This window comes from Rhinichthys klamathensis, unplaced genomic scaffold (genome assembly GCF_029890125.1).
Source record: "Rhinichthys klamathensis goyatoka isolate OS25496 unplaced genomic scaffold, OSU_Roscu_1.1 h1tg000496l_1, whole genome shotgun sequence".
Taxonomy (NCBI): Eukaryota; Metazoa; Chordata; class Actinopteri; order Cypriniformes; family Leuciscidae; genus Rhinichthys; species Rhinichthys klamathensis.
The window spans coordinates 444155-463618 of NW_026606979.1; the positions used below are offsets into that span (position 1 = coordinate 444155).

Below are 19464 nucleotides of genomic sequence, written 5' to 3' on the forward strand. Positions count from 1 at the left end.
GAAAAAATGGGTCATAATTATTACATTAATATTAATTATAAATCATTTTTATTTTTGAAATTATCTCAAAACACCAAAAAAGAAACGAAAAAATGTTATAAAAAAAACAAGTAAAAAAAAAAAAAGATGATTTTTTTAAAATAAATATTAATCCCACCCTTCCGGCCCATTTGGACCCGAAGGTCCTGAGTGTGACTCTGAAATGAAGGACCCCAGAGGGTTAAGACAAGAGCAAATATCTGTCAGTGGAGTCAGAAAAATCATCTTAATTCAAAGGGAAAACAAGATTATTTCTCTGACTCCACTGACAGATATTTGTTCTTGTTTTAAGCAAAAACTCATTTGGATGATCCCCCCCCCCTAAAATAAGTCTTAAAATCTTCAGTCACTGTTCTTCTCCAGTAAATGTGTCTTGATATAAGAATGTGCTGTAAAACGAGACAGAAACACTGAGGAAGAGCATCATATGCATCTCTTTAATGAAGAATCTTTCAAATGCTTGGGGAAAATTAATAATATACTTCACATGCATAACAGAAAGTTGCTCACCTGAAATGCAAAAGAACATTTTGACTGATTCATGCTTGCTTTGGAGGGCGATAATGAGACTCTGTGATATTTCAGATATTAATGAGTGTGTGTCGGACACACACAAGTGCAGTCTTCACGCCGAGTGCATCAACACACACGGATCCTACAGGTGTAAATGCAAGCAGGGCTTCCGGGGCAGTGGGTTCGACTGTTCAGGTAAGAGAAGACAACACAAAATTCACACGGTTTTAGGAAAAACAAGAAATCTGAGCAACATCCCTCGAATGCTTTGTGTTTTTGTAGTCAAGCCTTTTCCTCACAGATCCTGGGACAGTGATCAGGGAAAAGCGGACGCGTTTCTCAACGGTGAGAAGCAGAGCGAGCGTAGTGTGCATGAAGAGCTTTCCTCTAACTTCTGATCTCAGAACAGGAGAACACCAGCAGTGACACTTCTGCTAGCGCTTTAATGCAACTGGAAACACTTTACAATAAGATCTCATTTGGTAATATTAGTTATGAATTATCTAGGGCTTTAGGGGATTCATTGAATTTTGTTTTAAATTACGAAAACAAAATAATCAAGATCAACTTTGCCACATTCGGCTTCGCAATGATCCTGTCGTTCTGTTCTGTGTTATAAACCCTTAAACCCTTCGCTACGTTTAATTATTTTGATCTAATTTATTGATTATTATATGTATTCATTTATTGATTTGTTATTCTTTTTATAATACATTGATACCTATATAGTGTATTTATATACAGTATAAATATTTATATTAATAATATAAATATAATTTAAAGGTGAAAAATAGATAAATGATCTCTGTGTGTGTGTATATATATATACAGCTGTTTATTAAATAATTTGATTATTTTTAATTACATTTTATTTGATTAAATTACATTTATTGATTTTATTTTATTTATTAATTTATATGATTAAAGGTTTTCTTTTTTGTTAAGTTGCATTTTATTCAATTAAATTTTATTTTTAATGTTTTATTTGTATTAATTATTTTCATTTCATTAATGTTTTATTTATTTATTTCATTTATTTTATTAACTTTTTTATTATTTATTTTATTTTATTTTATTACATTTATAATTTTTAAATTAAATTGTATTTTATCAAATAAAATGTATTTAGTTGATTAATTATTTTTATTTTACACTGATAAAAATACTGATATATATTGAGATATATATATATATATATATATAGAGAGAGAGAGAGAGAGAGAGAGAGAGAGAGTCTGCTATACTGAATATATATTGTCTGCTAAATGCATAATTGTAAATATCGAATATCATCAAAATGTTTTAAAATATCGAGATATACATATTTAGCAGTATCGTCCAGCTCGTTCACTCACTTACTGTTAACAGACGAAACCTTAATATAAAGTGTTAACATGCGACTCATTGCGAACGGCTTCATGCACGGCAGCGATGGGATATTCACTTCGCATGGAGAAGTCTCTGTGTATCCGAACATGCGGTCATGAGCATATAAAGCCCTTGTGTGATTAATGCAATAATGCATGAATCAGTCTCCATATACGCATTTTTGAGTTTTATTTTAAAGATGACATATTATGCCCCTTTCCACAAGATGTAATATAAATCTATGGTGTCACCAGAATGTGTGTGTGAAATTTCAGCTCAAAATACCCAGATCATATAGTTTGTCAAATTGTTGTGTGTGAGCAAAAACAGCCGTTATTGTGTGTGTCCCTTTAAATGCAAATGAGCTTTAGCTCCGCCTCCGTTCAGAAGAGGGCGGAGCCTTCACACGAGCTTCAGAGACTCCGGCAATAACAACACAGGCCGATCTCACTGATCCAGAGTCAGGAGTAACAGCAGCGAGTGCAGCCTTACGGAGAGACTCAGGGAGAGCTTCACTTTTACACGTTTCTGAATGTTAGCGGAGACATTTCTGTAGTTGTTGTGGAGTTACACTGATCATCTCCTCATCATGTTGAACTCTTCCACAAGTGTCCACAGTTCCTGAGGTGTTTATAAGACAGCGCTGACATGTTCTGGTCAATAGTGTTCAGTGTCGTCTGTGCTCGACCACAGAACAGTTTCAGGCTTTGCTGGATCTTCTCCAGTGCGTTAGAACTGGTCTCTGTTGGCGCTCGCCGAACCCAATGTCGCTGGTGTGTGTGAACGTGCAGATTAAGGGCCGGGAATATTATAATAAGATCCTCTTCATACGGCAGAAGGAGTGAAATCTGATTACTGGGTTTCACTTTACATTTTTTCTGTGTTGGTAGAAGCGCGCGATTATAGCACTTACACACGGAGAAAGTCAGTTTAATTGACCCAATGATCTGAGATGATGCACTTTTATGATGGACAGATGCACTTTTATGATGGATAGATGCACTTTTATGATGGACAGATGCACTTTTATGATGGACAGATGCACTTTTATGATGGATAGACGGACTTTTATGATGGATAGATGCACTTTTATGATGGACAGATGCACTTTTATGATGGACAGATGCACTTTTATGATGGATAGATGCACTTTTATGATGGACAGATGCACTTTTATGATGGACAGATGCACTTTTATGATGGACAGATGCACTTTTATGATGGACAGATGCACTTTTATGATGGATAGATGCACTTTTATGATGGACAGATGCACTTTTATGATGGACAGATGCACTTTTATGATGGACAGATGCACTTTTATGATGGACAGATGCACTTTTATGATGGACAGATGCACTTTTATGATGGATAGATGCACTTTTATGATGGACAGATGCACTTTTATGATGGATAGAAGCACTTTTATGATGGACAGATGCACTTTTATGATGGATAGATGCACTTTTATGATGGATAGATGCACTTTTATGATGGATAGATGCACTTTTATGATGGACAGATGCACTTTTATGATGGATAGATGCACTTTTATGATGGACAGATGCACTTTTATGATGGACAGATGCAGATTAAGGGCCGGTAATATTATAATAAGATAAGATCCTCTTCATACGCCAGAAGGAGCGAAATCTGATCGGCTTATTTCAGACATGCTCTCAGAGAAAGACTCACCAGAACAGAGTTACTGGGTTTCACTTTTCACGTGTTCTGTGTCGGTATAAGCGGCGGATTACAGCACTTACACATGGAGAAAGCCAGATGTTCATGATATGTCCGCTTTAATGTCTTTAGAAGATCATTTAACATCAGCACACAGGCTTTCATCCCCGTTTCCTCATGCATTTCCTTTCCCTGCAGTTATTCCCGATTCCCCATCCAAGACTCGTATTCTGGGCCGGTTTGACAACAGCATCCCAGAGCCAGCGGTGACCGACGCTTCTCGCCTCCAGCTGCAACCCTTCGACTACAGCGACGGGCTCTACACCGGCCCTGAGGAGGAGGAGGAGAAGGTGTACGATGAGGAGGAGGAGGACGACACCGGAAACCAGCTGGACCCCCGAGGAGATGTTTTCTGTGAGTGATCCTCGACTCGCACTAAAACTACTCCTCCTATTTATACATGTGGCAGACGCTTTTATCCAAAGCAACTTACATCATATTTCAAGCTACACATTTACATTCTTATCAGTTCTTGCTTTCCCTGGGAATCGAACCCATGACCTTGGCGTTGCAAGCGCTCTTCTGTTTGAGCTGCAGGAAAGCGTCACTGCTGAGTCCACTCATACACACACCGCTCAAAAGAGTCAGTATGTTTATTAATGTTTCTGAGAGAGTCTCTGCTGCTCACAAAAGATGCGTTTATTTGATATGTTTATTTGATTATTGATTTATTTATTTGTAAAAATTGTGAAATATTATTCCAGTGTAAATCAGCTGTTTTGTAAGTGAATATATAGTAGTGTAATTTATTCATGTGATCAAAGCTGCTTTATTTTATCAAAAATACAGTAAAACAGTGTAATATTACTCCAGTGTAAATCATCTGTTCTCTATGTGAATATACAGTAAAGTGTAATTTATTCCTGTGATCAAAGCTGAATTTTCAGCATCATTACTCCAGTCTTCAGTGTCACATGATCCTTCAGAAATCATTCAGCTCCATTTAAATTGACAAAATGATACTTAGTTCAGTTTAGCTCACAATATCAGCACTAATGTTTAGTGCTATTCATAAGACGAGAGGGGTCTGTTTGCAGGGCATGCTGGGACTGAGCCGTACAGTAGCTGTATGGATATCTACTGTACATGTACAGACAGGGAGACTGAGTAAACTTCCCATTCCCAAACACATTCCCGAGATTAATATTTCCCGAGAGGAGAGCAGCGTTGATGTGGTTGCAGGAGGGAAATGCTCATGAAATAAGCGTTTATTAAACTTGTCTCGTCATGTGACTGGAGAAACTGAAGACCATTATCCTTGCAGCATCAATAAACACATTTATTTATAACTTAATTACTTCTTTACACTCCATAAAATGATGTTCTTCCTCAGTATTCAAATCTCATTTTCCAGCACTAATATCTAAAGATTCTTAAATCAGGATACTTTTACTGGAGAAGCAAAATGACTGAAGATATTAAGAATCGTATACTGTAAAAATGTATCAAACAAATAATTAAGATGATTTTTCTGATTTCATTGACAGTTGTTTGTTCTTGTTTCACTTCATTTTTATACATTTTTCAGTCAACAAGATTTAATATCTTCAGTCATTTTGCTTCTCCAGTAAAAGTATCTTGATTTAAGAATGTTTAGATCATTTTTTCCACCACCAAATGGTAATATTATGATTGAATGAGATCATAATTTATACTAAAATTATTATGAAAAACTATACTATACTTATACTAATTTAATTGCTAATTTAATTAAACTTAAACTCTGCATCCGGTTTGCAACGTCAATTCAAATTCATGAACAGACATATTTTGTATAATCAACATACTATTATAGTTTTTATTAAGATTTTGATGTCTATATTTTTTATTCATATTTCAGTTTTAGTTATTTTAGTACTTCAGGTTAAACTAAACGAACATGTTGGCTTGGCAAATAATAATGAAAACAATTTTTTTATATGGTTTTAGTTTTATTTAATGAATTCAATACGAACAATATGGGGTTTCTCTTTTTTATAAATTTTAAAAAGCAAATAACAATAAATTAAAAATCTTACAATATATACATAACTCCACTCTCCTGGCGTTTGTATTTGTTTAACTGAGCCGAATGGATCGGCCTGTGCAGTTCAGAGGTTATTCGGGTCAGATCAGGGGTCAGATCAGGGGTCAGATCCGGGTTCAGATCGAGGGGTCAGATCAGGGGTCAGATCGAGGGTCAGATCAGGGGTCAGATCAGGGGTCAGATCAGGGGTCAGATCAGGGGTCAGATCGAGGGGTCAGATCGAGGGGTCAGATCAGGGGTCAGATCAGGGGTCAGATCGAGGGGTCAAATCGAGGGGTCAGATCAGGGGTCAGATCGAGGGTCAGATCGAGGGGTCAGATCGAGGGTCAGATCAGGGGTCAGATCGAGGGTCAGATCGAGGGGTCAGATCAGGGGTCAGATCAGGGGTCAGATCGAGGGGTCAGATCGAGGGTCAGATCAGGGGTCAGATCGAGGGTCAGATCGAGGGGTCAGATCGAGGGGTCAGATCAGGGGTCAGATCAGGGGTCAGATCGAGGGGTCAGATCGAGGGGTCAGATCAGGGGTCAGATCGAGGGTCAGATCAGGGGTCAGATCGAGGGGTCAGATCGAGGGTCAGATCGAGGGGTCAGATCAGGGGTCAGAGGTCACTCCTGTGTTCCCATGCAACACCAGTGTAGTGTGACCGACCCACAACACGCCGGTGAACTCTATTCACACTCAATAACACACTGTTGACTAATGGCTGTAATATAGAGTTAGCTCACAGAAGCGATCGATCACGCTGTCACACATGATCAATAACTGCTGGAGAAACGCCCTTTAAAGTGCGGGATGGACGTAATAAAGACTGTAATAAAGCATAAAAACACCATAATATGTTTGCAGATATTTAGGAAACACACTTACCTTACCCTAACCCAAAAACTGCAAATGGTTTAACATCACTTTTACAGTACAATTACAAATAACAGTATACATAATATACTTTAAAATTATATAACATTCATATACTATAAAAAAAGTATTATAAAATATACTATAAAAATGTATATACTAAAAAAAAAGTTTTTTGCAAGAAAAAATATGAATTACCATATAATTTACAGTAAAAGAAAACAATAAAAGGACATTCTCAGAAGTCCCAGCATTTTTATTATCAGTAATATACATTAGTGCGATACATGTTATGTAATTTAGTTTATGTTTATTGCATTAAACAAAACAAGACGATGACTAGAACTTGGCTTGACTATAAACAACATAAACTTGAACATAAACCTGAACATGACGCAGGTTACAACAACCCAAAGCAAAACAAGGCATGAGCGAAACATGAGGTGTGTATATATATATATATATATATTGTTGAGAGATGTAGAGATTGGAGAATATATATATATATACACACACAAGGACTAATGACATAAAAAGACAGACCGGAAATTAACGAACACAGTGAATCAATAAAACATGACACATGGGACAGAGGAACCAATGAAAACAAGACGTAAGGAAACAGAGATCACATGACTGGATCACATGGGGAGTCACATGACACTAGAGAGGAACTATGACTATGACAATATACAAAATAAAAGACATGAATGAAAACAAAAACCCAGGAGAGACGTGACAACAGGCTTTAAAACCGGACGTGTCTGGTGTATTCTCCAATCTCTACATCTCTCAACAACACATTAAACTCCAGAATCCCGTCTGTGTGTGTGTGTGTGTGTGTGTGTGTGTGTGTGTGTGTGTGTGTGTGTGTGTGTGTGTGTGTGTGTGTGTGTGTTAGAGATACGCCCGGCCCGAGAGACACACACACACGAGCTCCAACGGGGAAATCCATCATTCCCAGAGGAAGGATCGTCCGGAAAGACCCGGAGCCTTTTATTATCGTTCTGCAGGACAGCTGTTTCACAGTCTTTCATCCGTCGCTCTCGCAATTATCCTCAATCTCTGAAAGTGCAGACAAGTTTCCGCCTGTAGTTTCCTCATATTCTCCATTGTTGCGGCTCCTCTCTTCCCAGTCTGTCAGTAACGCTCTGTTCACTTCCTGTCTCTATGAAGCCCCTCCTCCTGAAAGCACACTGTGCTCTGATTGGTCGGCTGGAGCAGTGTGTTGTGATTGGTCGAGCGCTTCAAGTGTGTTTGGGAAATGTCCCGCCCCTTTCCATAACCGCCAGTTTAACACACTACTGACTAACTCAACCAGGCCCCGCCCCTTTATTCTGCGCATTAATTATTATAATGAGGAATATTGTGACGTGTTCGTTCCCGGAAGAAACTCAAGATACAGTGGAGGCGTTTCAGGAGTTCAGAAACACTGACACTGATATAGAGGAGAACTGGAACAGCAACATTACACACTGAACACAGATGAACATGGGGGGAAAAGTAAAATACGACCCTTTTAACTTATAACCATAGTAAACGTTTGCAATTAAATCATTCAATCAATAGAATTGATTTGCTTCACAGTTTGAAAATATTCAAAATCTAAACAGAATTTATTTGCTTCACAGTTTGAAAATATTCAAAATCTAAATAGAATTTATTTGCTTCACAGTTTGAAAATATTCAAAATCTAAATAGAATTTATTTGCTTCACAGTTTGAAAATATCCAAAATCTAAATAGAATTTATTTGCTTCAGTTTGAAAATATTCAAAATCTAAATAGAATTGATTTGCTTCACAGTTTGAAAATATTCAAAATCTAAATAGAATTTATTTGCTTCACAGTTTGAACATATTCAAAATCTAAACAGAATTTATTTGCTTCACAGTTTGAAAATATTCAAAATCTAAATAGAATTTATTTGCTTCACAGTTTGAAAATATTCAAAATCTAAATAGAATTTATTTGCTTCAGTTTGAAAATATTCAAAATCTAAATAGAATTTATTTGCTTCAGTTTGAAAATATTCAAAATCTAAATAGAATTTATTTGCTTCAGTTTGAAAATATTCAAAATCTAAATAGAATTGATTTGCTTCACAGTTTGAAAATATTCAAAATCTAAACAGAATTTATTTGCTTCACAGTTTGAAAATATTCAAAATCTAAATAGAATTTATTTGCTTCACAGTTTGAAAATATTCAAAATCTAAATAGAATTTATTTGCTTCACAGTTTGAACATATTCAAAATCTAAATAGAATTGATTTGCTTCACAGTTTGAAAATATTCAAAATCTAAACAGAATTTATTTGCTTCACAGTTTGAAAATATTCAAAATCTAAATAGAATTTATTTGCTTCACAGTTTGAAAATATCCAAAATCTAAATAGAATTTATTTGCTTCAGTTTGAAAATATTCAAAATCTAAATAGAATTGATTTGCTTCACAGTTTGAAAATATTCAAAATCTAAATAGAATTTATTTGCTTCACAGTTTGAACATATTCAAAATCTAAATAGAATTGATTTGCTTCACAGTTTGAAAATATTCAAAATCTAAACAGAATTTATTTGCTTCACAGTTTGAAAATATTCAAAATCTAAATAGAATTTATTTGCTTCAGTTTGAAAATATTCAAAATTTAAATAGAATTTATTTGCTTCACAGTTTCAAAAAATATTCAAACTCTAAATAGAATTTATTTGCTTCAGTTTCAAAATATTCAAAATCTATATAGAATTTATTTGCTTCACAATTTGAAAATATTCAAAATCTAAATATAATTTGATAGGCTATATAAATGTTATGAGGATAAAGGCATATTTTGTACATGACTACACATGGCCTTATAAGGCCTAGAAAATGTATCCGACATCTCGTTATTAGACATAATTGAGTGTAAAAGATAATATGAATGTGTCAGCAATGCGCCACCGTAATTATGAGCTCTCTCTTGATTAATTATGAACCCTGCTCATGCCCGTGTGTTTCCCGTGCAGTTCCAGATGAGTTTGTGCCTGTGTATCATCCCGGACCCGAGCCGGAGGAGATCCGAGCAGCGCCGCTGAAGGAAAGTAAGAAACTCTTAGACTCCACAGAGACGCTTGTGTTGTGAACATTCAGAGCTGACCGTCTGTTCTGGGATCAGGGCTCCTGACCGACTGTGACTTTGACCGGGGAGCGTGTGAGTGGGTCCAGGATCACGAGGATGATCGGGACTGGACCATCAAGTATCATGAAAACGGTACAGAACCAGTCTCAGTTTCCTCTTACACTGTGAAGCTATGATTATGATTATGACACCGCTGAATGGATAAACCTTTTACATATTTAATTCCAGTAAAATAAAATATTAGTACTGCAAAATAAATTCATATTAAAGTAACTTGTATTTAGTCACGTTAAGATTTAAATATTTATTAAATATGAAATATTTAAAAGACTAAAATAAAAGTATAATCGAAATGAATAAAATAATCTTACAAGATATTAATATCTTTGTGTGTGTTCATATATATATATATATACACACAAATATATTAATTGTGTAATATTATTTTGTTATATACTTAAGTTTATTTTATTCATTTTTAATCATATTGTTATTTTAGTCACTTTAATATTTTATTTTTTATTAAATATGTGTTGCTTTCAATTATACTGACAGCTTAATCAGTGTATGAATGGATAAACCTTTTCCATATTTAATAAAATATAATAAAATAAATGAGTAGTGCAAATAAATAAATATTAAAGTAACTACATTTATATTTAGTCACTTACATTTATTACAAATTAAATATTTAAGTTGTGACTAATAATATAAATCATATATTAATATTGTTTTAGATTACTTTATTCATTATATATGCATGTATGATATTAAGATATTAATATTTAGGTTTATTTCATTCATTTCTAATCATTGTTTCGTTTTTTTAATAATTAATAATATATTTTATATACACTCACCGGCCACTTTATTAGGTACACCTGTCCAACTGCTCGTTAACACTTAATTTCTAAGCAGCCAATCACATGGCGGCAACTCAGTGCATTTAGGCATGTAGACATGGTCAAGACAATCTCCTGCAGTTCAAACCGAGCATCAGTATGGGGAAGAAAGGTGATTTGAGTGACTTTGAACGTGGCATGATTGTTGGTGCCAGAAGGGCTGGTCTGAGTATTTCAGAAACTGCTAATCTACTGGGATTTTCACGCACAACCATCTCTAGGGTTTACAGAGAATGGTCCGAAAAAGAAAAAACATCCAGTGAGCGGCAGTTCTGTGGGCGGAAATGCCTTGTTGATGCCAGAGGTCAGAGGAGAATGGCCAGACTGGTTCGAGCTGATAGAAGGGCAACAGTGACTGAAATAACCACTCGTTACAACCGAGGTATGCAGCAAAGCATTTGTGAAGCCACAACACGCACAACCTTGAGGCGGATGGGCTACAACAGCAGAAGACTCCACCGGGTACCACTCATCTCCACTACAAATAGGAAAAAGAGGCTACAATTTGCAAGAGCTCACCAAAATTGAACAGTTGAAGACTGGAAAAATGTTGCCTGGTCTGATGAGTCTCGATTTCTGTTGAGACATTCAGATGTTAGAGTCAGAATTTGGCGTAAACAGAATGAGAACATGGAACCATCATGCCTTGTTACCACTGTGCAGGCTGGTGGTGGTGGTGTAATGGTGTCGGGGATGTTTTCCTGGCACACTTTAGGCCCCTTAGTGCCAATTGGGCATCGTTTAAATGCCACGGCCTACCTGAGCATTGTTTCTGACCATGTCCATCCCTTTATGGCCACCATGTACCCATCCTCTGATGGCTACTTCCACCATGTCACAAAGCTCTAATCATTTCAAATTGGTTTCTTGAACATGACAATGAGTTCACTGTACTAAAATGGCCTCCACAGTCACCAGATCTCAACCCAATAGAGCATCTTTGGGATGTGGTGGAACGGGAGATTCGCATCATGGATGTGCAGCCGACAAATCTGCGGCAACTGTGTGATGCCATCATGTCAATATGGACCAAACTCCCTGAGGAATGCTTCCAGCACCTTGTTGAATCTATGCCACGAAGAATTGAGGCAGTTCTGAAGGCAAAAGGGGGTCCAACCCGTTACTAGCATGGGGTACCTAATAAAGTGGCCGGTGAGTGTATATATATATATATATATATATATATATATATATACACACATACATACAAAGATAATAATTGTGTTATATTACTTTGTTATATATATAAATAAATAAAAATATATATACCAAGATATTAATATTTAAATGTATTTAATCATATATTTACACACACACACACACACACACACACACACACATACACACACACACACACAAACACACACATCATTAATATTCATCATTACACCTGAACACACACACACACACACACACACAGACACACACACACACACACACACACACACACACACACACACACACACACACACACACATATAAATATAAATATACACACACATACATATAAATATACAGACACACACACACACACACACATACATATAAATATACACACACACACACACACATACATATAAATATATATACACACACACACACACACACACACACATTGACAGACACACACACACACACACACATACACACACACACACACACACTGACAGACACACACACACACACACACACACATTGACAGACACACACACATATATTGACAGTGTTGCATTACATTTCCTCTGAAAGGAAGTTCCCAGTAAAGGTTGAGCTTCCCGGTGATCAGATCTCACAGTCTGGTTCTCTTGTGTCTCCTTCAGGAAGAGAGTATCACCTGGCCCTCGAGGGCCCGGCGGGGGTCCGGCCCGAGGTGTCGAGGATGAAGCTGCTGCTGGACGATCACATGCGGCAGAGCAGCTTCTGTCTCACGTTCGACTATCTCATCCGGGGCCCCCAGAACACCTTACGGGTGAAGCTGGACGACAGTGAGTCTGCGCTGTGGGAGAGCGGACCGACACACACTCACGGCTGGACAAGATCCGAGAAGATCAGCGTCAGCGGGACCGAGACCCAGACCCGACCCGGAGCGGTGAGAGCGCACACTCACTGAAGAACAGAATAACATGCCTTTCATCTCACAGGTCTGAGCGGATCTGAGCCTGACCCGTGAGCTCTGTACACTCTCAGGGGAAAAGGTACAAAAGCTGTCACTGGGACAGGACCCTTTCAAAGGGTTCTAATATGTACCAGGTACTGATATGTACACTACTGGTACTGATATGTACACTACTGGTACCGATATGTACACTACTGGTACCGATATGTACACTACTGGTACCGATATGTACACTACTGGTACCGATATGTACACTACTGGTACCGATATGTACACTACTGGTACCGATGTGTACACTACTGGTACCCATATGAACACTACTGGTACTGATATGTACACTACTGGTACCGATATGTACACTACTGGTACCGATATGTACACTACTGGTACCGATATGTACACTACAGGTACTGATATGTACACTACTGGTACCGATATGTACACTACTGGTACCGATATGTACACTACTGGTACTGATATGTACACTACTGGTACCGATATACACTACTGGTACTGATATGTACACTACTGGTACCGATATGTACACTACTGGTACCGATATGTACACTACTGGTACCGATATGTACACTACTGGTACCGATATGTACACTACTGGTACTGATATGTACACTACTGGTGCCGATATACACTACTGGTACTGATATGTACACTACTGGTACCGATATGTACACTACTGGTACCGATATGTACACTACTGGTACCGATATACACTACTGGTACTGATATGTACACTACTGGTACCGATATGTACACTACTGGTACCGATATGTGCACTACTGGTACTGATATGTACACTACTGGTACCGATATGTACACTACTGGTACCGATATGTACACTACTAGTACCGATATGTACACTACTGGTACCCATATGTACACTTGTACACTACTGGTACCGATATGTACACTACTGGTACCGATATGTACACTACTGGTACCCATATGTACACTACTGGTACCGATATGTACACTACTGGTACTGATATGTACACTACTGGTACCGATATGTACACTACTGGTACCGATATGTACACTACTAGTACCGATATGTACACTACTGGTACCCATATGTACACTTGTACACTACTGGTACCCATATGAACACTACTGGTACTGATATGTACACTACTGGTACCGATATGTACACTACTGGTACCGATATGTACACTACTGGTACCGATATGTACACTACAGGTACTGATATGTACACTACTGGTACCGATATGTACACTACTGGTACCGATATGTACACTACTGGTACCGATATGTACACTACTGGTACTGATATGTACACTACTGGTACCGATATACACTACTGGTACTGATATGTACACTACTGGTACCGATATGTACACTACTGGTACCGATATGTACACTACTGGTACCGATATGTACACTACTGGTACTGATATGTACACTACTGGTACCGATATACACTACTGGTACCGATATGTACACTACTGGTACCGATATGTACACTACTGGTACCGATATGTACACTACTGGTACCGATATCTACTGGTACTGATATGTACACTACTGGTACCGATATACACTACTGGTACTGATATGTACACTACTGGTACCGATATGTACACTACTGGTACCGATATGTACACTACTGGTACTGATATGTACACTACTGGTACCGATATGTACACTACTGGTACCGATATGTACACTACTAGTACCGATATGTACACTACTGGTACCCATATGTACACTTGTACACTACTGGTACCGATATGTACACTACTGGTACCGATATGTACACTACTGGTACCGATATGTACACTACTGGTATTGATATGTACACTACAGGTACCCATATGTACACTACTGGTACCGATATGTACACTACTGGTACTGATATGTACACTACTGGTACTGATATGTACACTACTGGTACCGATATGTACACTACTGGTACCGATATGTACACTACTGGTACTGATATGTACACCACTGGTACCGATATATACACTACTGGTACTGATATGTACACTACTGGTACTGATATGTACACTACTGGTACCGATATACACTACTGGTACCGATATGTACACTACTGGTACCGATATGTACACTACTGGTACTGATATGTACACTACTGGTACCAATATGTACACTACTGGTACCGATATGTACCTCTGAGATACTAATATGCACACTTTAGGTACACAGATGTAGTATTTGAAAGGGTTCAACCCCAGTTACAGCTTTTGTACCTTTTTTCTGAGAGTGTTTCCACCACAGAATACAAAATAAAACATTTAATCTCACAATTCTGGCTTCTGAATTGCGAGATATTAACAATGGAATTACAAGTAGGGATGTCCCGATCCGATCACGCGATCGGAAATCGGGCCCGATCACGTGGTTTCAGACTCGATCGGAATCGGACGTTACCTCCCGATCAGGACTCGGATATATGTAAATTAGGGGTGTAACGGTACATCTATTCGTAATTATTGAACCGTTTCGGTACGAGGCTTCTGGTTCGGTACGCATACAAACCGAACGATTCCTAGGACCATTTTTCCTGCAGACAAAATCCGCGCTGGCGCGATCACCACAGCGTTGCGCAACATCAAATGGCAAACGTAATGAAAGCGGAACGAAACTGCATTATATTGTGCTTAACGGAGCATTATCAGTTCGGACCAGCAACATCTGTGCAGCGCGAGATCAAGCGACAGAGAAGAGATCCAGTGAAGAAAACATTTGAATTCGCCACAGGAGTAATAACATCGCTGCGAGATCTAGAGAAGCATTCACATTTCTCCATTATTAACCGTAGATCTCTATTGGATCAAACAGCGCTGACGTGGGAACCAGGAGAAACATTGTTCCGTGAATGAACATGGATTTAATGTTGCACTTCAAAACTCAAATATTATATAAATATATATTTAAATGTTATTTTTAATGTGATTACCAAAACATTATTTGTTCATCCTTCAAAGATTACCCCCATTTATAAACCTGAAAGTTTCAAGATGTAGGAAAACTCAAACTTATTTAAAAATATTTTTTCTTTTAATAAATAGGAAATTTCTCTGGCATTTCTTTCTTTTTGCTGTATCATATCGAACTGAACCGCGAATTTTGTGAACTGTTACACCCCTAATGTATATATACTGTATATTCTCATTATTTTTTGATACACTTTTAAAACATTTTTATTTTTTGTTTACATGCCTGCCGGGTATTTTAAGTTGAGGTGCTATTTATTTTTATATTAGACTTTTTCTATATTTACTGTTGCACTAAAGTCCAAAAGTGAAGATTTTATGTTATTTATTACTTGATTGTTCAAGCTACCTCACAGAAGTGCTCTGTTTGTTAACAGAGTTGTTGAATGTTAAAATAAGGTGAATTAAATAAAAAATAAGGAATATCCTGGATCTGTTTTTTCTCTCTTCTTTATTCTTTTTTTATGTATTATATAAGTATCGGATCGGGACTCGGTATCGGTAGATACTCAAAATCAAATGACTCGGACTCGAGGGCAAAAAAACCTGATCGGGACATCCCTAATTACAAGAAATATTTTTTTTTCTGTGGCAGAAACAATTGGCTTCAATAGTGGCTCAAATATTACACACTATTTAAAGAACTTTTAGAATTTTAATAGAATTTACAGTATTTGCTTCACAATTTGGAAATGCCCTAAATCTATATAGAATTTCTTTGCTCAACAGTTTGAAAATATTAAAAATCTAAATAGAATTAATTTCCTTCACAGTTTGAAAATATTCTGAATCTATATAGAATTTATTTGCTGCACAATTTGGAAATGTTCTGAATCTATAGAATTTATTTGCATCGCAATTTGGAAATAATCAAAATCTATATCTAATTGATTTGCTCAACAATTTGGAAATATTTAAAATCTATATAGAATTTATTTGCTTCACAATTTGGGAATATTCAAAATCTGTATAGAATTAATTTGCTTCACAATTTAGAAATATTCTTAATATATAGAATTAATTTGCTTCACAATTTAAATATTCAGAATCTATATAGAATTTATTTGCTTCACAATTTAAATATTCAGAATCTATATAGAATTTATTTGCTTCACAGTTTGGAATTATTCAAAATCTATATAGAATTTATTTGCTTCACAATTTGGAATTATTCCAAATCTATATATAATTTATTGGAAATATTAACATTTTTCTATATTATAGGCTAAATTTTCATTTATAATATTATTACAATATAATTTATTTGCCTCACAATTTGGAAATATTCCCAATATGGTAAGCCTACATTTCCAAATTGTGAAGCAAATAAATTTTATTGAAATTCTAAAAGTTCTTTAAAGGGGTGGTTGATTATGATTTCACTTTTCTAACTTTATTTAGCATAAACAACACCTGCAAAGTTACAACTTTAAAAGTTAAAAGAAAAGGGAGAGATTTGCTTTTAAAGAAAAGGACTACAACAAACGGCTGGTAGGAACTACACGAGCTTCCTCCCGGGTTAGTGACATCACTAACACTAGAATTTACATAAACCCCGCCCCCGGGAACGTGCAACAAAGGGGGAGAGTCCATGTTGAAAAGAGGTAATCGGAGCTGCTAACACACACACACACACACACACACACAAGCTCTTGAAGCTCCGCCCCCTGTGGCGAATTTGCATGTAAAGGGACACACACAAACACGTTTTTTCCTCACCCTCAAAAGGTGACAATTTTAACATGCTATAAAATATAATCTGTGGGGTATTTTGGGCAAAAACCTCACATACACACTCTGGGGACATCAGAGACCTGTGTGTGTGTGTGTGTTCAGGTGTAATGATGAATATTAATGATGTTTGTGTGTGTTCAGGTGTGATGATAATGATGTGTGTGTGTGTGTGTGTGTGTGTGTGTTCAGGTGTAATGATGAATATTAATGATGTGTGTGTGTGTGTGTGTGTGTGTGTGTGTTCAGGTGTAATGATGAATATTAATGATGTTTGTGTGTGTTCAGGTGTGATGATAATGATGTGTGTGTGTGTGTGTGTGTGTGTTCAGGTGTAATGATGAATATTAATGGTGTGTGTGTGTGTGTGTGTTCAGGTGTAATGATGACTATTAATGTTGTTTGTGTGTGTTCAGGTGTGATGATAATGATGTGTGTGTGTGTGTGTGTTCAGGTGTAATGATGAATATTAATGATGTGTGTGTGTGTTCAGGTGTGATGATAATGATGTGTGTGTGTGTGTTCAGGTGGTGTTCGAGGCTGAGCGCGGGAGGACCGTCAGTGGAGAGATCGCTCTGGATCACGTGCTTCTGCTCTCGGGACCCTGTTCAGAAGAGAAAACACACATCTTTTAGGACTTCATTAAAGCTTCTCAACACCAACCAAAGACTCGACTCCGCTGTAGCTCAGCGGGAACAGACGGGGAGAATAAGGAGAGTGACCTTTACTGTAGAAGTGTTATTGATATTGTTTGTTTTCTGATCAGTATGTAGGTATATATCATTCACTATTTGTATGATTATATAAACATTGTAACATTATAACGGCTGTACATTTTGCTTTACATTAAAAAGCTGGAAGAGATTTACCATTTTTACACTTCTGTTCATAGAATTTTTTTAAATAGTTCATTTCAAATTAATAATCATTGTCAGAAATTGATATTTAGAGAAGATATTTAGCCTGATCATATTGTATCATATTATATTACTAGTTATACACCAAAATGTGACCACAGAATTATTATAGTTAGTTAATTTCAAATTAACTGACATATTCATTGGATATTTAGCGATGATATTTAACCTTACTTTAGTGAAGTCAAGTGCCGATGGCTGTCGTGTCGATGAGAGTCTAGTTGACAGTCTCTGCTGGCACTTCAGGGATGCGTCGTGGACGTGTCCGGGCGCAGGTCCTCCATCTGGTCTGGATATGGCCCGGATCCGGCTGACTACAGTAAACCTCGGAATAAGCAAAGAGACTGACATTAGCGTAGATGCCATTCTTCTTATGATGTAACGAGTACATCAGGATTTATGGGAAGTGTTCCCGGTTCCGGCTGACCTAATCTATGCAGTCTAACATTGAATTATAGAAGTCTATAGTGTGTTATGTGTATGCTAGGTCAAAGAGATGTGTTTTTAGTCTAGCTTTGAACTGACAGAGTGTGCCTGATTCCCGGACAATGGTAGGAAGACTGTTCCAGAGTTTTGGTGCTAAATAGGAAAAGGATCTCCCGCCAGCAGTCGATTTAGATATTCTAGGTATTATCAACTGGCCGGAGTTTTGAGATCGCAATAGACGTGAAGGACTATAATGCGTTAAGAGCTCGCTCAAGTACTGCGGAGCTAAACCATTTAGTGCTTTGTAGGTAATCAACAATATTTAAAAATGTATACGATGTTTAATAGGGAGCCAATGCAGTGTTGACAGAACCGGGCTAATATGGTCATATTTCCTGGTTCTGGTAAGAACTCGAGCGGCTGCGTTTTGGACCAGCTGGAGTTTGTTTATTAAGCGTGCAGGGCAACCACCCAGTAGAGCATTACAATAGTCTAGCCTTGAGGTCATGAACGCATGAACTAACTGTTCTGCATTCGTCAATGAGAGCATATGACCAGTGTTGTGCCTGAACGCGTTCAATGAATGATAGATCATGAACTCGTTCATATTTTGGGCGAACGTGAACTGAACGTACTGAATTACTGCCTGATGAACGTTACTGTGAACGTGTTCATTCTGGTGTCTGTGAACGCACGCTCTCTCAGTTTAACT

The 19464-nt window shown here is 37.2% G+C and overlaps 1 protein-coding gene across 2 annotated transcripts in view; it reads left to right on the top strand.

The window, feature by feature from the left end:
• egfl6 (EGF-like-domain, multiple 6) overlaps positions 1 to 18273 on the top strand; it is a 31359-nt gene extending 13086 nt beyond the window's left edge. Inside the window, exons 7-13 of one of the 2 annotated variants that reach the window (XM_056237695.1) lie at positions 625 to 747; positions 835 to 897; positions 3802 to 4017; positions 9552 to 9626; positions 9701 to 9796; positions 12387 to 12655; positions 17937 to 18273. In XM_056237695.1, the coding sequence (XP_056093670.1) occupies positions 625 to 747; positions 835 to 897; positions 3802 to 4017; positions 9552 to 9626; positions 9701 to 9796; positions 12387 to 12655; positions 17937 to 18044 (950 nt within the window). In that variant the 3' untranslated portion in view covers positions 18045 to 18273. The remainder of the gene's footprint in view (positions 1 to 624; positions 748 to 834; positions 898 to 3801; positions 4018 to 9551; positions 9627 to 9700; positions 9797 to 12386; positions 12656 to 17936) is intronic. The other variant, XM_056237696.1, reaches the window with a different exon arrangement.
• The last annotated feature ends 1191 nt before the right edge of the window (positions 18274 to 19464 follow it).